At 48.2% G+C, this 13,261-nt stretch overlaps 4 protein-coding genes across 4 annotated transcripts; 2 read left to right on the top strand and 2 right to left on the bottom strand.

The window, feature by feature from the left end:
- Positions 1 to 3,510: 3,510 nt before the first annotated feature.
- ARB_06382 (uncharacterized protein) lies at positions 3,511 to 5,379 on the top strand (the record flags this gene model as incomplete). Its single annotated transcript, XM_003015213.1, has 1 exon — positions 3,511 to 5,379. The coding sequence occupies one exon, from the start codon at positions 3,511 to 3,513 to the stop codon at positions 5,377 to 5,379; it is 1,869 nt and encodes a 622-aa protein (XP_003015259.1).
- A 716-nt stretch (positions 5,380 to 6,095) lies between these two features.
- ARB_06381 (GPI-anchor biosynthesis protein (Pig-F), putative) lies at positions 6,096 to 6,840 on the top strand (the record flags this gene model as incomplete). The annotated part of the gene is made up of 2 exons (XM_003015212.1): positions 6,096 to 6,464; positions 6,550 to 6,840. 2 exons carry the CDS (start codon positions 6,096 to 6,098, stop codon positions 6,838 to 6,840), a joined length of 660 nt encoding a protein of 219 aa, XP_003015258.1.
- Positions 6,841 to 7,282: 442 nt separating this feature from the next.
- On the bottom strand, positions 7,283 to 9,614 carry ARB_06380 (general amidase GmdA, putative; the record flags this gene model as incomplete). The annotated part of the gene is made up of 9 exons (XM_003015211.1): positions 7,283 to 7,410; positions 7,480 to 7,746; positions 7,821 to 8,022; positions 8,080 to 8,439; positions 8,505 to 8,596; positions 8,663 to 8,719; positions 8,777 to 8,858; positions 8,997 to 9,272; positions 9,330 to 9,614. 9 exons carry the CDS (start codon positions 9,612 to 9,614, stop codon positions 7,283 to 7,285), a joined length of 1,749 nt encoding a protein of 582 aa, XP_003015257.1.
- A 535-nt stretch (positions 9,615 to 10,149) lies between these two features.
- ARB_06379 (zinc-binding oxidoreductase CipB) lies at positions 10,150 to 11,808 on the bottom strand (the record flags this gene model as incomplete). The annotated part of the gene is made up of 5 exons (XM_003015210.1): positions 10,150 to 10,367; positions 10,430 to 11,029; positions 11,193 to 11,279; positions 11,370 to 11,484; positions 11,638 to 11,808. 5 exons carry the CDS (start codon positions 11,806 to 11,808, stop codon positions 10,150 to 10,152), a joined length of 1,191 nt encoding a protein of 396 aa, XP_003015256.1.
- Positions 11,809 to 13,261: the final 1,453 nt, after the last annotated feature.

Below are 13,261 nucleotides of genomic sequence, written 5' to 3'. Positions count from 1 at the left end.
GATGGCTTGCTCACATAAACTCCTCCCGTCACGGCTGAATGATGGCATTGACTGTTCTGTATGTGCACAATTGCAATTGCCGAAGGTACCCCATACTGTTTCTCATAAACAAGCCTCTGAGAATGAAGACAACATCGTCACACAGATCTCCAGCTAGATTGATGATATTCCATCTTCGTAACTATAAACTGGGTAAACACATCGGCGCTAACGAGAACTAGCGTCCGGTACGTGTATCCGATATCCGGCTTATGAATATCATCTCTAGTGTTTCGGTCTAATGAAGGTCAAACGTACCAAGCCCCATTTAGACTCCACTTCCAATCTTCGGATGCTTTGACAGTCGCTGCCAAAAACCACCCCACTGCACGATAACAATACGTTGTTTATAGGCCGGGTTAATTGATTAGGAAGGTTAGTGCGGTACGCATTAAATAGTTGTCATATTAACTCTTCAATTGAGGTGGAAAAGTGTGTGTGTTGGAGGGAGCACGCCGTACCCCACGGCCCTACTCCGTATATGTGCTCCGTGAATGCAACGGCGACATGGCTCATGCGCGCTAGATAACGGGAGGCCAAATCAAGATCAGAGTCTGGGTAGCCGACCCGTTAGTTATAGATAGATTAAATTTTATATATAAAACCACATGACATCACCTGTTGCCAGGGGTTTCCGTGCTTTCGTACAATAGCGTGATGGGATTATATAAAAGCTCTTTTTATCTCAGCAGGCGCGGACAGTGTTTCAATAGTGAGGACGGACGTCACAGGTCCCTCCATTAATATGCAGCAACTGTGTTTCTGTGTTCGAGGTCTAGTGGCCGGGTAGGGCGCCACTCTTAAAGCTCTTCATCCATGGCGCCGGTCACCGTTATTGATTCAGGTGTAACCGACCAATGCAGGTTCAGCAGCGGCCATGGCACCAAGCTTCCATCACCCTGACCTTGCTCAGGTACCCGAGGAGTAACCCGAAAGGTTTCCTGAGATCAGCTGTGGAACAGGAAACATGACCTGCGTCCAGTACATTCAGATATCCGAGTTACTCAAGCCATGGGCCACAGTACTCCGTAGAGGTGGGTGTCGGTGGTCTGCCGCCGACCTGAGTCCGCAATGCCGCCAGACAATGGTGAGGACTTCTCGGACGAGGATATTCGGCCTGGACATATCCGTATCTCTCCTGCAAGGCCTCCGTCTGTAACTAAGCGAGAAAGGGGGGAGGATAACGGTCCGATCTGGGAGGACGGGATGAAACAAATCCATACGAGGATGCTCTCACACAGCTTCCTGGATAGTCAGCTCGCGTCCTACCGGGAGCTCAGGGCCCTGGAAAGGGTGGAGCTTGGATATGATTCCGTGATAGTCTGACTCAGACTCGCTGTGCAGCGTGCTTACTGAGCGTTAGCTGCGATCCCTGGCCCATATCAAGCTCCTCCGGCGGTGATTCTTGATGCTGCCGGCCGTGAAAGGCTGGCGGGCGTTGGGAGTTCGAGCCGTCGATGGAGGCCGAAAGGGGCAAGACACGTGATCCCCGGCTTTTGACGACGTCGACGTCGAGCTTCTTTTGCTTCTTTGACGTCTCGTAAAGACAAACGACGACAACAACCTCGCCATCATCATTATATTGTCGCTGTTTGACAGCCCAGCGCCCGGAGTAAACATGGAAACTTACGCTTGCGGGCGACGGTCCAGGATTGATTGAGACGGCTGTCCACTCAGACGCGTTTGTCCACTCTGCAGATATCGCCGGGACGACTGGGGGGTGGAGCATCGTCCCGCGTGGTGGGAAAAGAAGGAGGCCAGTTTTCCCCCCTGATGCTGAAGAGCATAGCTAACTACCTGGTCGACCTCCTTTTCCCTCTCTCTGGCTCTCTGGCTCTGGCTCGTTGCTGCTCTGGCGGCGAGTCCATGGCATGAAATATGTAGCGAGTCCTCTCTCGCCTGGTTGCGTGGCTGAGACACAGGAGCACAGAGTCTACATCTCCTGCAGCAGCATAACTAACCAACTAAGGAAAAGTCAAACAGAAAAAATAATAATAAATGCCGGAAAAGTTGCCTCTTGAGCACCGATACTTGGGCACGGCATGCACCTGCGCGAACTCACCGCTTCTGCTGGCTCGTTGGGCACCCTGCCAGGAACTTGCACGCCCTCCCGAATGGTCTCAAGCCACTCGCAAGGCGATCTCCCAAGTATTGTGTTGCCCTAGCGCTCCTTTACAGATGCATGACCGTACATAGAGCTACGCCTACATGTATATTATTATTAAGAAAAGAAGCAAACGGACCTGCGGGTGCCAGAACGGAGATGCTCTCCGTTTTACGGGTACAGACTCCTTTTACGCTGGATGTAAGTTTGCGCACGGAGGCAGCGAAACGTGGACGAATTGTACGGGATTGGCGACTCGGTCAACTTGACTCGGAGATGCAACGATGGCCAAACCATCCCAGTCCCTTGCATAATCCTTAGCTAAGGGAATGACACGCTTTATGGGCCACGGCTGCCCCCGCTTGTTCTGGAAGCCACAGGTCACGCAGGAGTTGGGTGTAGCCGGGCTCCCAAGGAGTTTCAGACCTGGCTTCTCCTTTCCCAGTGGCCCAGTCCAGGTGTCGCCAAAATAGCTCTGTCCTTCCCTGTCCTTGCCAGCCTGGGGCAGACAAACCCGGCTCTCTGTCTGCTCTTGTTTCCTTAGTCCGATTTTTTCCCTCTTCTCTCTCAACGTACTCCGTACATCTTGATCTTATTTTTCTTCATCTTTCTTCTCTATCTTCACCTGCTGGCTGCACTCTTTTCCTGCGCTGCTGCGCTCTAGTCAATCCTTTCTTTCACTCCTTTCCCCCCCTTTTTTTTCCCTTCCCATACATAGCCGTCAACTACTATGCGACTATTTGGATGAGGGAAGGGTCAAGACCCCAAGTTCCCCCCGCATAGTTATATTGCATCTCTTTCTCGGGCTTTCATTTCCGCTGCTTATCACTCACCCCAGCCAACTGAGTTGTCTCCCACACCAGCGTCACTCGCGAACCTCCAAAGATTTCAACATTTCTGATAGAGCATTATTCGTCATCTGGAGCACAGCAGCTCCTTCAGCCTCGTCAGACACCTCCTTAACCCCCTCGATTCGTATTGCATGTCCATACTGCTTTGATTGGCTGTCCGAGTTCGCCATTGCGTGCGGAAAGCAGTGCTTGATAGTCCACTCCTTGCTTTTGCTCCTGTCGCTCATTCTCCTAGAAGGAAATAAAAATCTGTGGTTTTCTTTTGGGCAAAAGAAAGCAATACTCGATACTATTTACTCAGAGGTCTTCTGATCATTCCCACCCTTGCCTATATCAGGATCTATCATGATACCCATCCACAAAAGGGAACCATCTGCACTACTTTTATGGCACTAGACGTGCATTCCAATAACCAACAGAGTTTTGTCATCATTAGTATCAGCGTAGCGCCGAAATATACGCTTTATGTGAGCGGTTGATTCCGTCACTAGAACTGGCCATAGCTCGATCGCAACAATGCCAGTTCGAAACCATCTGCGCAAGGAGGGACACCGAGGACAGCTATCACCGCTGTTTCCTCGTCATGAACTGAAGATATCGGGTCCTCTTCCACATCCCTTACCTGCCGCCTACGAGGCCGAGCCTCCTGTCACCCCGAACCTCTTGCCCGTGACGCCCAACGTCGTGGCCTTTAATCCTCCTTTTATGAGTTCACCCCGCCAGTCTCGCCAGCCTCCGCAAACACCAATTCAATCCACTCATTCTGAGACTTCGCGCCCAGCTACATACCATCCACATCCGTCCCCAGGGGCGCCTGTGTCTCATACCCACCAGGAATCTCTCTCAAGCAATGTTTCTAATAGTTCTACCATGCACCGTAGACGAGGGAGTACCCTCAAAACGGTGATGCGGAAGATATTTGGCCGCAAACCACGAGACGAGCTTGATGATCTAAAATCCCCGCAAGAGATTCCCGAAATCTATCCTCACTCACCGGATGTCGCTAGCCTACACGATGATGAAGAAGGTGGTGTAGCCGTACAACCTCCTGCTCGCTTTCACAGATCCTCTTCCCTCCCAAGCCTAAAAAATAGTATCCAAAGAAGCCCCAAAAGCTCGCTCCGCGGCTTAGGTTCTCCTTCCCAACCATGGTCCTCCTCGGAATTCCTAGATGTTCGGGTGCACCGGAGACGAGCTACTCTGCCGAGTGTTGCACTTTCTGCACACGACGCCCTGGAGCTTGCCTCAAAAATTGATGCAGCCGCTACATTTGACAAGAAAAGCTCAATCGGAAGCCTCGACGCTCTGGTATTAAAAGCCGATAACCACTATAAACGCCGGTCACGAAGTGCTTGCGGTGTGCGAGATACTGCGAAATCGCATCGCATGTCTCCAATTCAATGGCGACGGAGAAGTGATGAAATCAGATTTTGGAGGGAGAGCACCCTCAATGACTTTGCCGAACCTCGTCCCGACACTAGACCTGCGACATCTATATCAAGCCACATTGGCCCTGACGAGAAAGTTGCAGACGCAAGTGAAGAGTCCGCTGATTGTCCAATCGAAGAAGACGAATCTGATGACTCCGAGCCAAACGATGAAGAAGGGTTTGATTTCAAAAATTTGATGGAAAGCATGCAGACCGAGAATGAAGTCAGTCTAGCCCAGCGAGTAGGAACTCTTGAGGTCAAACTGATGGACTTGGAATTTGCAATCGCGAAACTACAAAACAGCAGTGCTGAAGCAAATACAGTCAAGAAGAAGGCTACAGGTTCACCAGTCCGAGGGAGACCCATGGAACCCATAAATGACTCCAGCCAGTTCATCAATTCATTCGTATCCACGCCTAGCATTACGCCACCTCAAGGATCCCCTGCCGAAATAGAACCGATGCAACACAGCAGCCCGATTACGCTGTGCAACCACTCATTGGAATGTATCTCACAATCACGGCGCCCTCCGTCACCTTATCGCTCTGATTCGGGTTTCCAGGGTATATCTGTGGAACAGTATAGTGCTCTGACCACTCTCATGCGACGAGAACAATGCGCCAGAAAGTTACTAGAGAGCCAAATCCTCTCTATGCAACAGGAAATTCGGCGCCTTCAGACTGGAGAACCATGGGGTCCAGGGCAAGGAAGCACGTTTTTACGATCCTCAAGTCCCGACTCGCAGATGCTGCCCACCCCATATCTTCACGACTCTCCAAGACAGGCACCGACAAACCCATGGAAACCGCCCCCTAATATTGAACCGTCTCAAAATGACAACAACTCGATTAATAGCTACCGGCATAACTCTGACTCAAGCCGTTATAATACCTACCACCGATCTCGAAATGACTATTCTCTACCCCATAACAATCATATTCCGGGGATGATATAGTGATGACCAAATGTACCCACCCTTGACCTGCGTATGAATTGACCATGCTTCGTCCCTCCCTATACTTTCCATTGTCGATATTTGATATTTTTACCTGTTTTTCCCTCATTTTATTCTACTTCTCTGTCCAGCCATGATTTTTTTTTTCTTTTTTGACTTGTATTACTCACATATACCTCCTCTCATTTGTTTACCATTATATCCAACTTGCTCCTCTTTCCTATGTTGCATTCGCTTCAGATACCCAATACCAAGTTGCACCCATGAATTTCTTGATCATTTGGCTACAGTATTTCCTAATTATGGGCGAGTCTGAGACCTACCTATCTACATTTCCATTCTTTCTTTGGCTGGAATTCCTAGATATACCAGGCTAGCTCCGTGGTTCAAATAGTGGTGAAGCTAATATAAATTCCTTGCTCTCAACATACCTTATTATATAAACTGCATATTTTTCGCCGTAGATCTAAAGGCCAGTTCCTGGAATAATGTTTGCATTGCATTCATACGTGAAGTAGCTGGTGAATCCCTGTCATGCTCTTGTCTACGTACGGAAATTTTGTTATCCTCGACCAACATGCAAACAATGCAAACATAACTAGTGATAGCATTCCCTTCATCTCGAATATCAAATCGCAACCTTGGGCGTCTCAACAACAACGAGCTCGTCTGACAATATATCAGATGCCTCGACTAAACAGCGTATTCCCGATCTCATGAGTTCTCAAATCACCCCCGCCGCGGCCACTGGCCCAGCGTCGCAGCCTGAAGCCAAAATTACCGTCCTATCCCACCCCCCTATCCGCATACTCGCCAACCCAACTGCGCAGGCATACTCGCATCTCCATCCGATCCTAATAGGGTCTATATTCGCTCTTCGATTCAATGCCCTGGTATCTGATCCAGTTACGACCCTGTCCACTCTTTTACCGGTATTCGCGGTGCTGCAGATAATATACGTCATTATATGTTTACCTGCTGCGGGCGCAGCTCTCGGAAGCTCAAATAAGGCGCGTTCCAGTGGGAAGATCGGGGCAGGGTCCAAGCGGAAAGACCAAGAGGCTTCAATTGGCTCCAAGGTTGTTGTAAGTAACCTCCTATAATGCTATTCCATGGAGACTTTTCGTCCATCCAGTATTGCCGGAATTGTCGTTAATTGTATGTGTGTAGCCTGCCATCCTTTCTCTGAGTCTTCCACTGGTCCTGGGGACTCCAGCCCTCTCTATCCTTCTCATTTTGTTCGGTGCCCCTTTCACAACCCATTTACCGCATACTGCTCTATGTGCCGCTCATATGTCGATTCTTGGGGGTACTGGCCTGGTCTACGTCCATGGGACAGATGTGGCTGTTTGGCGTGAAATATGGAGTATATCCAAGGCGTTTGATGCCGTATGGGGTGGTACTATCGGTATGGCACTGGGCGCATGGCTAGGTGCCGTACCTATTCCGTTAGATTGGTAAGGACACAACTTACACCCTTGCCGTTTTACATCCACAGGACGGTTAGAATATGCAAATTAATACTAATGTATTCGCGGTTAGGGATCGCCCATGGCAAACCTATCCAATTACGATTATCACCGGAGCTTGTATCGGATATGTCCTCGGTTGCTGGGCTGGGAGATTGCCTTTTCTATATGGGAAAAGAATACAGTTTAGTGAGGAGGAAGTAGAAGAAGCAACTCCGGAAAAGAAGGCTGTATAACTAGATGATTTTACTGAGATAGAATCTTACTTAGGTTTGTGGTTGTTGCTTCTTGTACATGTGATTCACTCAGGCATATTTTTAATTGCTAATATTCATAGAATAACGGTACGGTGTAATAGATAACAGTTTTTATACCACTAAGCATATTTGATGAATCAGGAGTAACTAAACCGAATTAACGGGCATTAAAATACTCTAACCGCTCTTGGCTTTCTTCATAATATTGTCAACGATCTTCCCAATCGCCCAAATCTTCTCTTCTTCATGCTTTCGGCCAATAAGTTGCATCCCCACCGGGGTCCTGTTGAACAATTCAGGGTCATCTAATCATACAACAGTTAGCAACGGTGTATACCTTGTGATTCAACTCGTGGGTTAATATGAATTCATACATAGCTCCCAGTTTGCTTTGTCAAGTTCGCTAATAGGTTCATAGTCAGGGTCCGCAACATCGACATTCTTATCCGCCTTAGTAACTGGAACTACGGAAGCACTGTAATCCAAAAGGTTGATGACCTCGGTGTATGCTGGAGATTGAAGAAATTGAGTATCATGCCGTGTTAAAATTAAGTGAAGAATCTTACCTGTATGGTAATATTTGGTTGGAATCACCGCTGCCCACGGTGCCAATGGAGCAATAACAGCGTCAACAATTTGCCCTATGAACGTTTATGCCAGGTGAGTATACCAGATGAACAAAATTAATGAATAGTCCAGTGGATGCATCACTCACCGTCATCTTGGGCAGTCGAGTTCCAATAATCAGCGTACGCTTCGGCATATTCGATGCCTTGGAGAATCAGATCCTGATACTCCAAAAGAGGTAATGGCTCTTTGCCCTCAACAAAGATCTTAATCTGGGGAATGGGTGGCTCCCCAGACAGGCTAAGTTGCTTCTTGATGTCATTACCGCCGTCTGCTGACATGAACTCCAGCTATTATGCTCCTTTATTAGTGAAAGAGCTAACCACGAGTCAATTGTGAGAACTTACGTGAATTCTAATGGCAGTGCTATGCGGCGGTGGGTTCCAAGAGACAACCTTATGTCCAGCCTTTTTGAGTGCATCTTCGAGGGCATGAAGCCCTCTTGTGACCGGAGGATGGGGGGTTACTATATTATCTGTATAAAGGATACCAAACTTGAGTGATTTCTGATCACTCTTTGCAGAACCATCTGGAGCGACCCTGGCAAGAGTTTCGGCTACAATCTCGTCTCTCCATGGGACACTGAAAACGACTGGATCCCGGAGCCACGGTTGGGTGGAAAGCATGGATTTCATCATTAACTGGATGGAATCGTGAGACGTTGATAAAACTCCAATGGAGGAAGAATACGTGTTTTGCCCAGGGTTCTATTCATGGAGAGTTAACCTTTGGAGATTATGGTCCGGTTCAACACCTCACATATCAAACTTACGGTGTTGGCGACATCTCTGTATGGAAGCCGGTCATGAGTGGGTTTCAGTCCATAGACACCACAAAACCCAGCAGGAACTCGAACAGATCCTCCTATGCCAGCGGTGATCAGTTCACTAAGTTTTCACATAGAACTGATAAAGGGTATCTATTTCATACCAAGGTCAGTTCCAAGCCCAGCAGAGCTAGCTCCAAGGGCAAGCATCACTCCCTCTCCTAATTGGAATGCGTGTTAGCCTACGAAAAATCGATATGAAAGCCGCCTGAGCATACCTCCTGATGAACCACCACACGAGAGGTTGTTGTTCCATGGGTTTAGTACACGGCCGATGATATGGTTCTCAGTTTCCCCGATCTATGCAATAGATCAGTCAACAGAGACGCCTTTAACGATACCAGATAGTCGGTGAACATACTAGAAGTGATTGTGGGACGCTTGTCTACAAGAAAAATTAGCTTATCAGGACATATGGGAGGGTATGTTCCTGTATACCTTGCAGTATAGCACAGCTCCAAGTGAAAGAAGATCCGTGACAATCGGGCTATCGAAGTTATGCACCTTATGAGAGCCTTTGTCTCCCTCGAATGTATCGATCCAGCCAACATAGCCCATGGTTGTATCATTTCCTTTTACATGGAATTGGTCTTTGAGACTTATGGGCAGCCCGTGTAGTGGTCCCATGGTCTTCCCATGCTTCTCCACATATTCATCCAGATACTTTGCTCTCTCAAGTGCCTGGTCAAAGAACACTTCATGGAGACATGAGGTCTATAACATTATCAGGGTTGAGCGTAAACACACTAGAGAATCACGATATATACTCACCATCTGGTGGGCAACGGCAGCAGCCTTGCAGTACGCTTTTGCGACTTTAAGAGCAGAGTACTCCTTGCTCTTGATCTTGCTCACGATCTCGGTGCTCTCTTCGCCGGTAATCTTCCTCTCCTCGTCGGTAAGAAAGCCCTGGAAATATGCACCGGCAAGCTGTCTCTGGGCTTTTGCATCATTGATCTGCTCTTCGGTGAGACGCCATTCCTCCGGGATCTTTGCCACAGTCACTGCTCGTTTGACTGCCGCTTTCTCCTCCCATGCCTCTGGTTCTTTCACCATGATGTTAGATGTTGTAATTTGGTGGTTAGAGAGTTCGTCCAACTACGGCTGTCGGCCCTTGTATGCACTGATATTCACCCATGTGATGCTAGGAGCCGGGAGCTTTTATAATACCCGACAAGGCCGAGGGGTAATACCCAGTAGCAGAGTGGGACGAACGCCGTCGACAGGGAAGATATGCATAATCAGTAATCCTGGCAATGGATATTGCGTATAGCTAACTATTAGTACGAGAGGTAACTAGTGACGATGAGAGTGTCGTCTTTCAAGCATCACGCAATAAATGCACACGACAAGCGTAAGCTTCTTACATTGAGACACTCAAAAGGATAGCTAGGCATAGATCTCACACCCATAATCGGTACGTATTAATGAGCTAACTATTACATCCAGGTCCATATCCTATAATAACGGCAATATTAATAGTAGACTTGTTATAGTTGGCTTACGAGTGGCTCATGACGTATTCAGCGTGATATGATATTACGGCGTTATTTTGATATTTAACCAATTAGACACGAACGCTGGAGAAGATTTACTTGGTCATGTCGACGACGCATCGGATGCAGTCTCCAGCCTTCATCTCGTCGAAGGCAGTGTTGATTCTGGGCAGATTCTCACGGTGAGTGATGAATTCGTCAACCTTCAGCTTGCCATTGAGGTAGTCATCAACGAGGCCGGGAAGTTGAGTGCGCCCTTTAATTCCTCCAAAGGCGCACCCTTTCCACACACGTCCAGTGACGAGTTGGAATGCTATTGGGAGTACGTTAGTATGATAATGTTGTGTATATGCTGATAGTCAATGGGTAACTTACGTCGAGTAGAAATCTCCTGTCCAGCAGCTGCGACACCAATAATGATGCTCTCGCCCCATCCCTTGTGGCAAGCCTCGAGGGCGGCTCGCATGACACCTACATTGCCAGTGCAGTCAAAGGTATAGTCACAGCCACCATCGGTGGTTTCAATCAGGTATTCCTGGATTGACTTGTTTCCTAGCTTGGAGGGGTTGACAAACTCAGTGGCGCCGAATTTGCGTGCCCATTCTTCCTTGGTGTCGTTCACATCAACTGCAATGATTCTACCAGCTTTGTTCTGGACAGCTCCCTGAATAACAGAGAGACCAACACATCCAGCACCGAATACAGCAACGTTCGAGCCTTCTTCCACCTTGGCAGTGACTGTTGCGGCTCCATAGCCGGTGGTAATGCCACATCCCAGAAGACAGGCCCTATCTAGCCCAATCTTGTCTGTGATAGCAACAACTGATATATCGGCCACAACAGTGTATTGAGAGAAAGTAGACGTTCCCATGAAGTGCAGCAGATCCTTTCCACGGGCCCTGAAGCGGGTAGTACCATCTGGCATAACACCACGGCCCTGGGTGGCTCGGATCTTTCCGCAAAGGTTCGTCTTGCCTGATTTGCAGAATTTACACTCTCTGCATTCGGGCGTGCTGTATCGTGGGAATAAATGATTAGCTCTTCAATCCTCCATGTAGAATGTCGGTGTTAAACGGAGGATTGGCGTACTATAGCGCGATGACCCTATCGCCGGGTTTCACGGAGGTGACGCCCTCACCAATTGACTCAACAATACCAGCACCCTCATGGCCAAGGACGATGGGGAATGCGCCCTCTGGGTCTTTTCCAGAAAGTGTGTACGCATCTTGAATATGCTGTCAGCTCGCCTAATCCTTTACCAATGCCCTAGCTTGAAATAGTTATCTATTCCTCATCCAGCCCCAGGAAGACGCACCAGTATGGCAAACCCCCGTATAATGAATCTGAATACGGACTTCGTGGGCCTTTGGAGGATCTACCTCGATCTCTTCGATGGTCAACTCCTTTCCAGCCTCCCAGGCAACGGCAGCCTATTCCCGCAAGGTTGTCTTAGCGAAGCATTCTCGTAACCAATCTTTATTGTCGGTCCCTATGGGCTCCAATGTTTGCGGGTTTCCCCATAAGGGCGATAACATCCACTCCTACTCCGATCATTGTATTGGGGGTTCGGTCGTGCGGCTTACTTGACATTTGATGGTCTGTGAAGCGGCAATTAGTTCTGGGTCTCCATCAACAGAGGACGCCAAAGAAACATAAGGAGACACTAGAGTATTAGACTTACCTTTCCAACAGTGCTCGCCATTTTTGCTCAATGTGCCTTGTTTGATGCAAAAAAAAAATAAGTAAATATACATTCTGAGTGTATTGCAGCCGGCGAATTGCCGGAGACGGCTCCCGACGACCAGTCTGCATGAGACTCGGGATTGCAGCCAGAAGCCAGAGTTAAAACTCACCTATGAACCTTGTCTAGAGCCGATATCCAGTGTTTAAAAAACAACAGAGCGCTGGCCTGATAGCTGAATATTCGGTGCAGAGTTGCTTGTTCTTCGGCTTGGATGTTTGTTTATATGAGGGGCAGCAAGTTTTGTAGTAAATTAGTTAGGGTGGGGAGTTTCGCCTCGTCATTTCGCCTCCAACCTTGGAACCCGGGGCGGAAGCTGGGGAAACAATTCAGCCGCCGGGCACAGAAATTGATAGATGTCACACAATCGGTCCAACGGCAACTGTTGGCACTTATTTTGTTGAGTAGAAGCCGCAGGTTTTGACCTAAATTTAGTGAAGTTAAATGTACTGCGTACTTGCAAGGGAAATGGACCGTGGAGGTAGAATAAACGCCGTGAATGCCGTCCTGGTGTATCATTGTAGAATGTTGAAGGATATGCAATATTGTACAGGAGACGAGCCGCCGTCGCCTTTCCAGACAGCTCGAATCAGTCATAACAAAATAATAGCAAGAAACATGAGGAGCGTATATAGTAACAGCCACCAAAATCTTCACATATACCCAATATCCGATATCCAAAAGACTGGAACCGTCGTTTTGACAGTAGACGTAAGAGAGCGGTTGACCATCAAAGGCAGTATCAAAAGTGGTTCAGGTGAATATTCGCATTCAATTTCTGGGGGTGAAATCGCCCTCGAGGGAAAGACTATGCGGGCTTCCGCTGGGTTCTGCTTCCATCGGCGAGGACTAAGAAACTGCCGGTCATAATCGAACAAGGGAGGATAAATCGAGATTCGGGGAAGCAAGAAGAGGTATCGATTCAATTCGTTTAGCCCCTTCCGGGAATCGTGCCGGACTGGGCCATAGCAGCATTTTGCTCCTGGAAACGGAGGGTCACTCGCTCAGATGCCTTGACGAACTTGTCAAAGCAGCGATTGGTGCAGCCGACCTCTCTTGGGGTCAATGATTTAGTTGTGAAATCAAAGATGCAGTCCTCGAAGCAACGCTGGACGACGTTTGAGTATGCCTGGGTACCAGTTTCAGGTCAGCTTTTGCCATTATATTATTGAACCTTGAATCAAACAGAACAAAGGCCGTGACAGATATAGCAATTAATCCTCAACATACGTTCATGACCTCCTTCATCTGCTTCTGCTCCATGCGTTTCGAGAGCATCTGCTGCTCATTTTGGGTAAGGCTATTTCGTTGCAAACACAGCGATTGTCAGTAAATCTTCAGCCAAGGTTGATCAAGGGCGGACATAGGTGCTCCAGGGGTAGCATACGAGTCCATGATGGTTTGCGCGTGTATTGCAGCTGTTCAATTACTTGGTGTTGAGTGTTGATGATGTTTTGCTTGCTCGA

This window comes from Trichophyton benhamiae (genome assembly GCF_000151125.1).
Source record: "Trichophyton benhamiae CBS 112371 chromosome Unknown contig01535.1, whole genome shotgun sequence".
Taxonomy (NCBI): Eukaryota; Fungi; Ascomycota; class Eurotiomycetes; order Onygenales; family Arthrodermataceae; genus Trichophyton; species Trichophyton benhamiae.
Note: the sequence above shows the minus strand (reverse complement) of the source record. Positions and strands in the feature narration are given on the sequence as shown.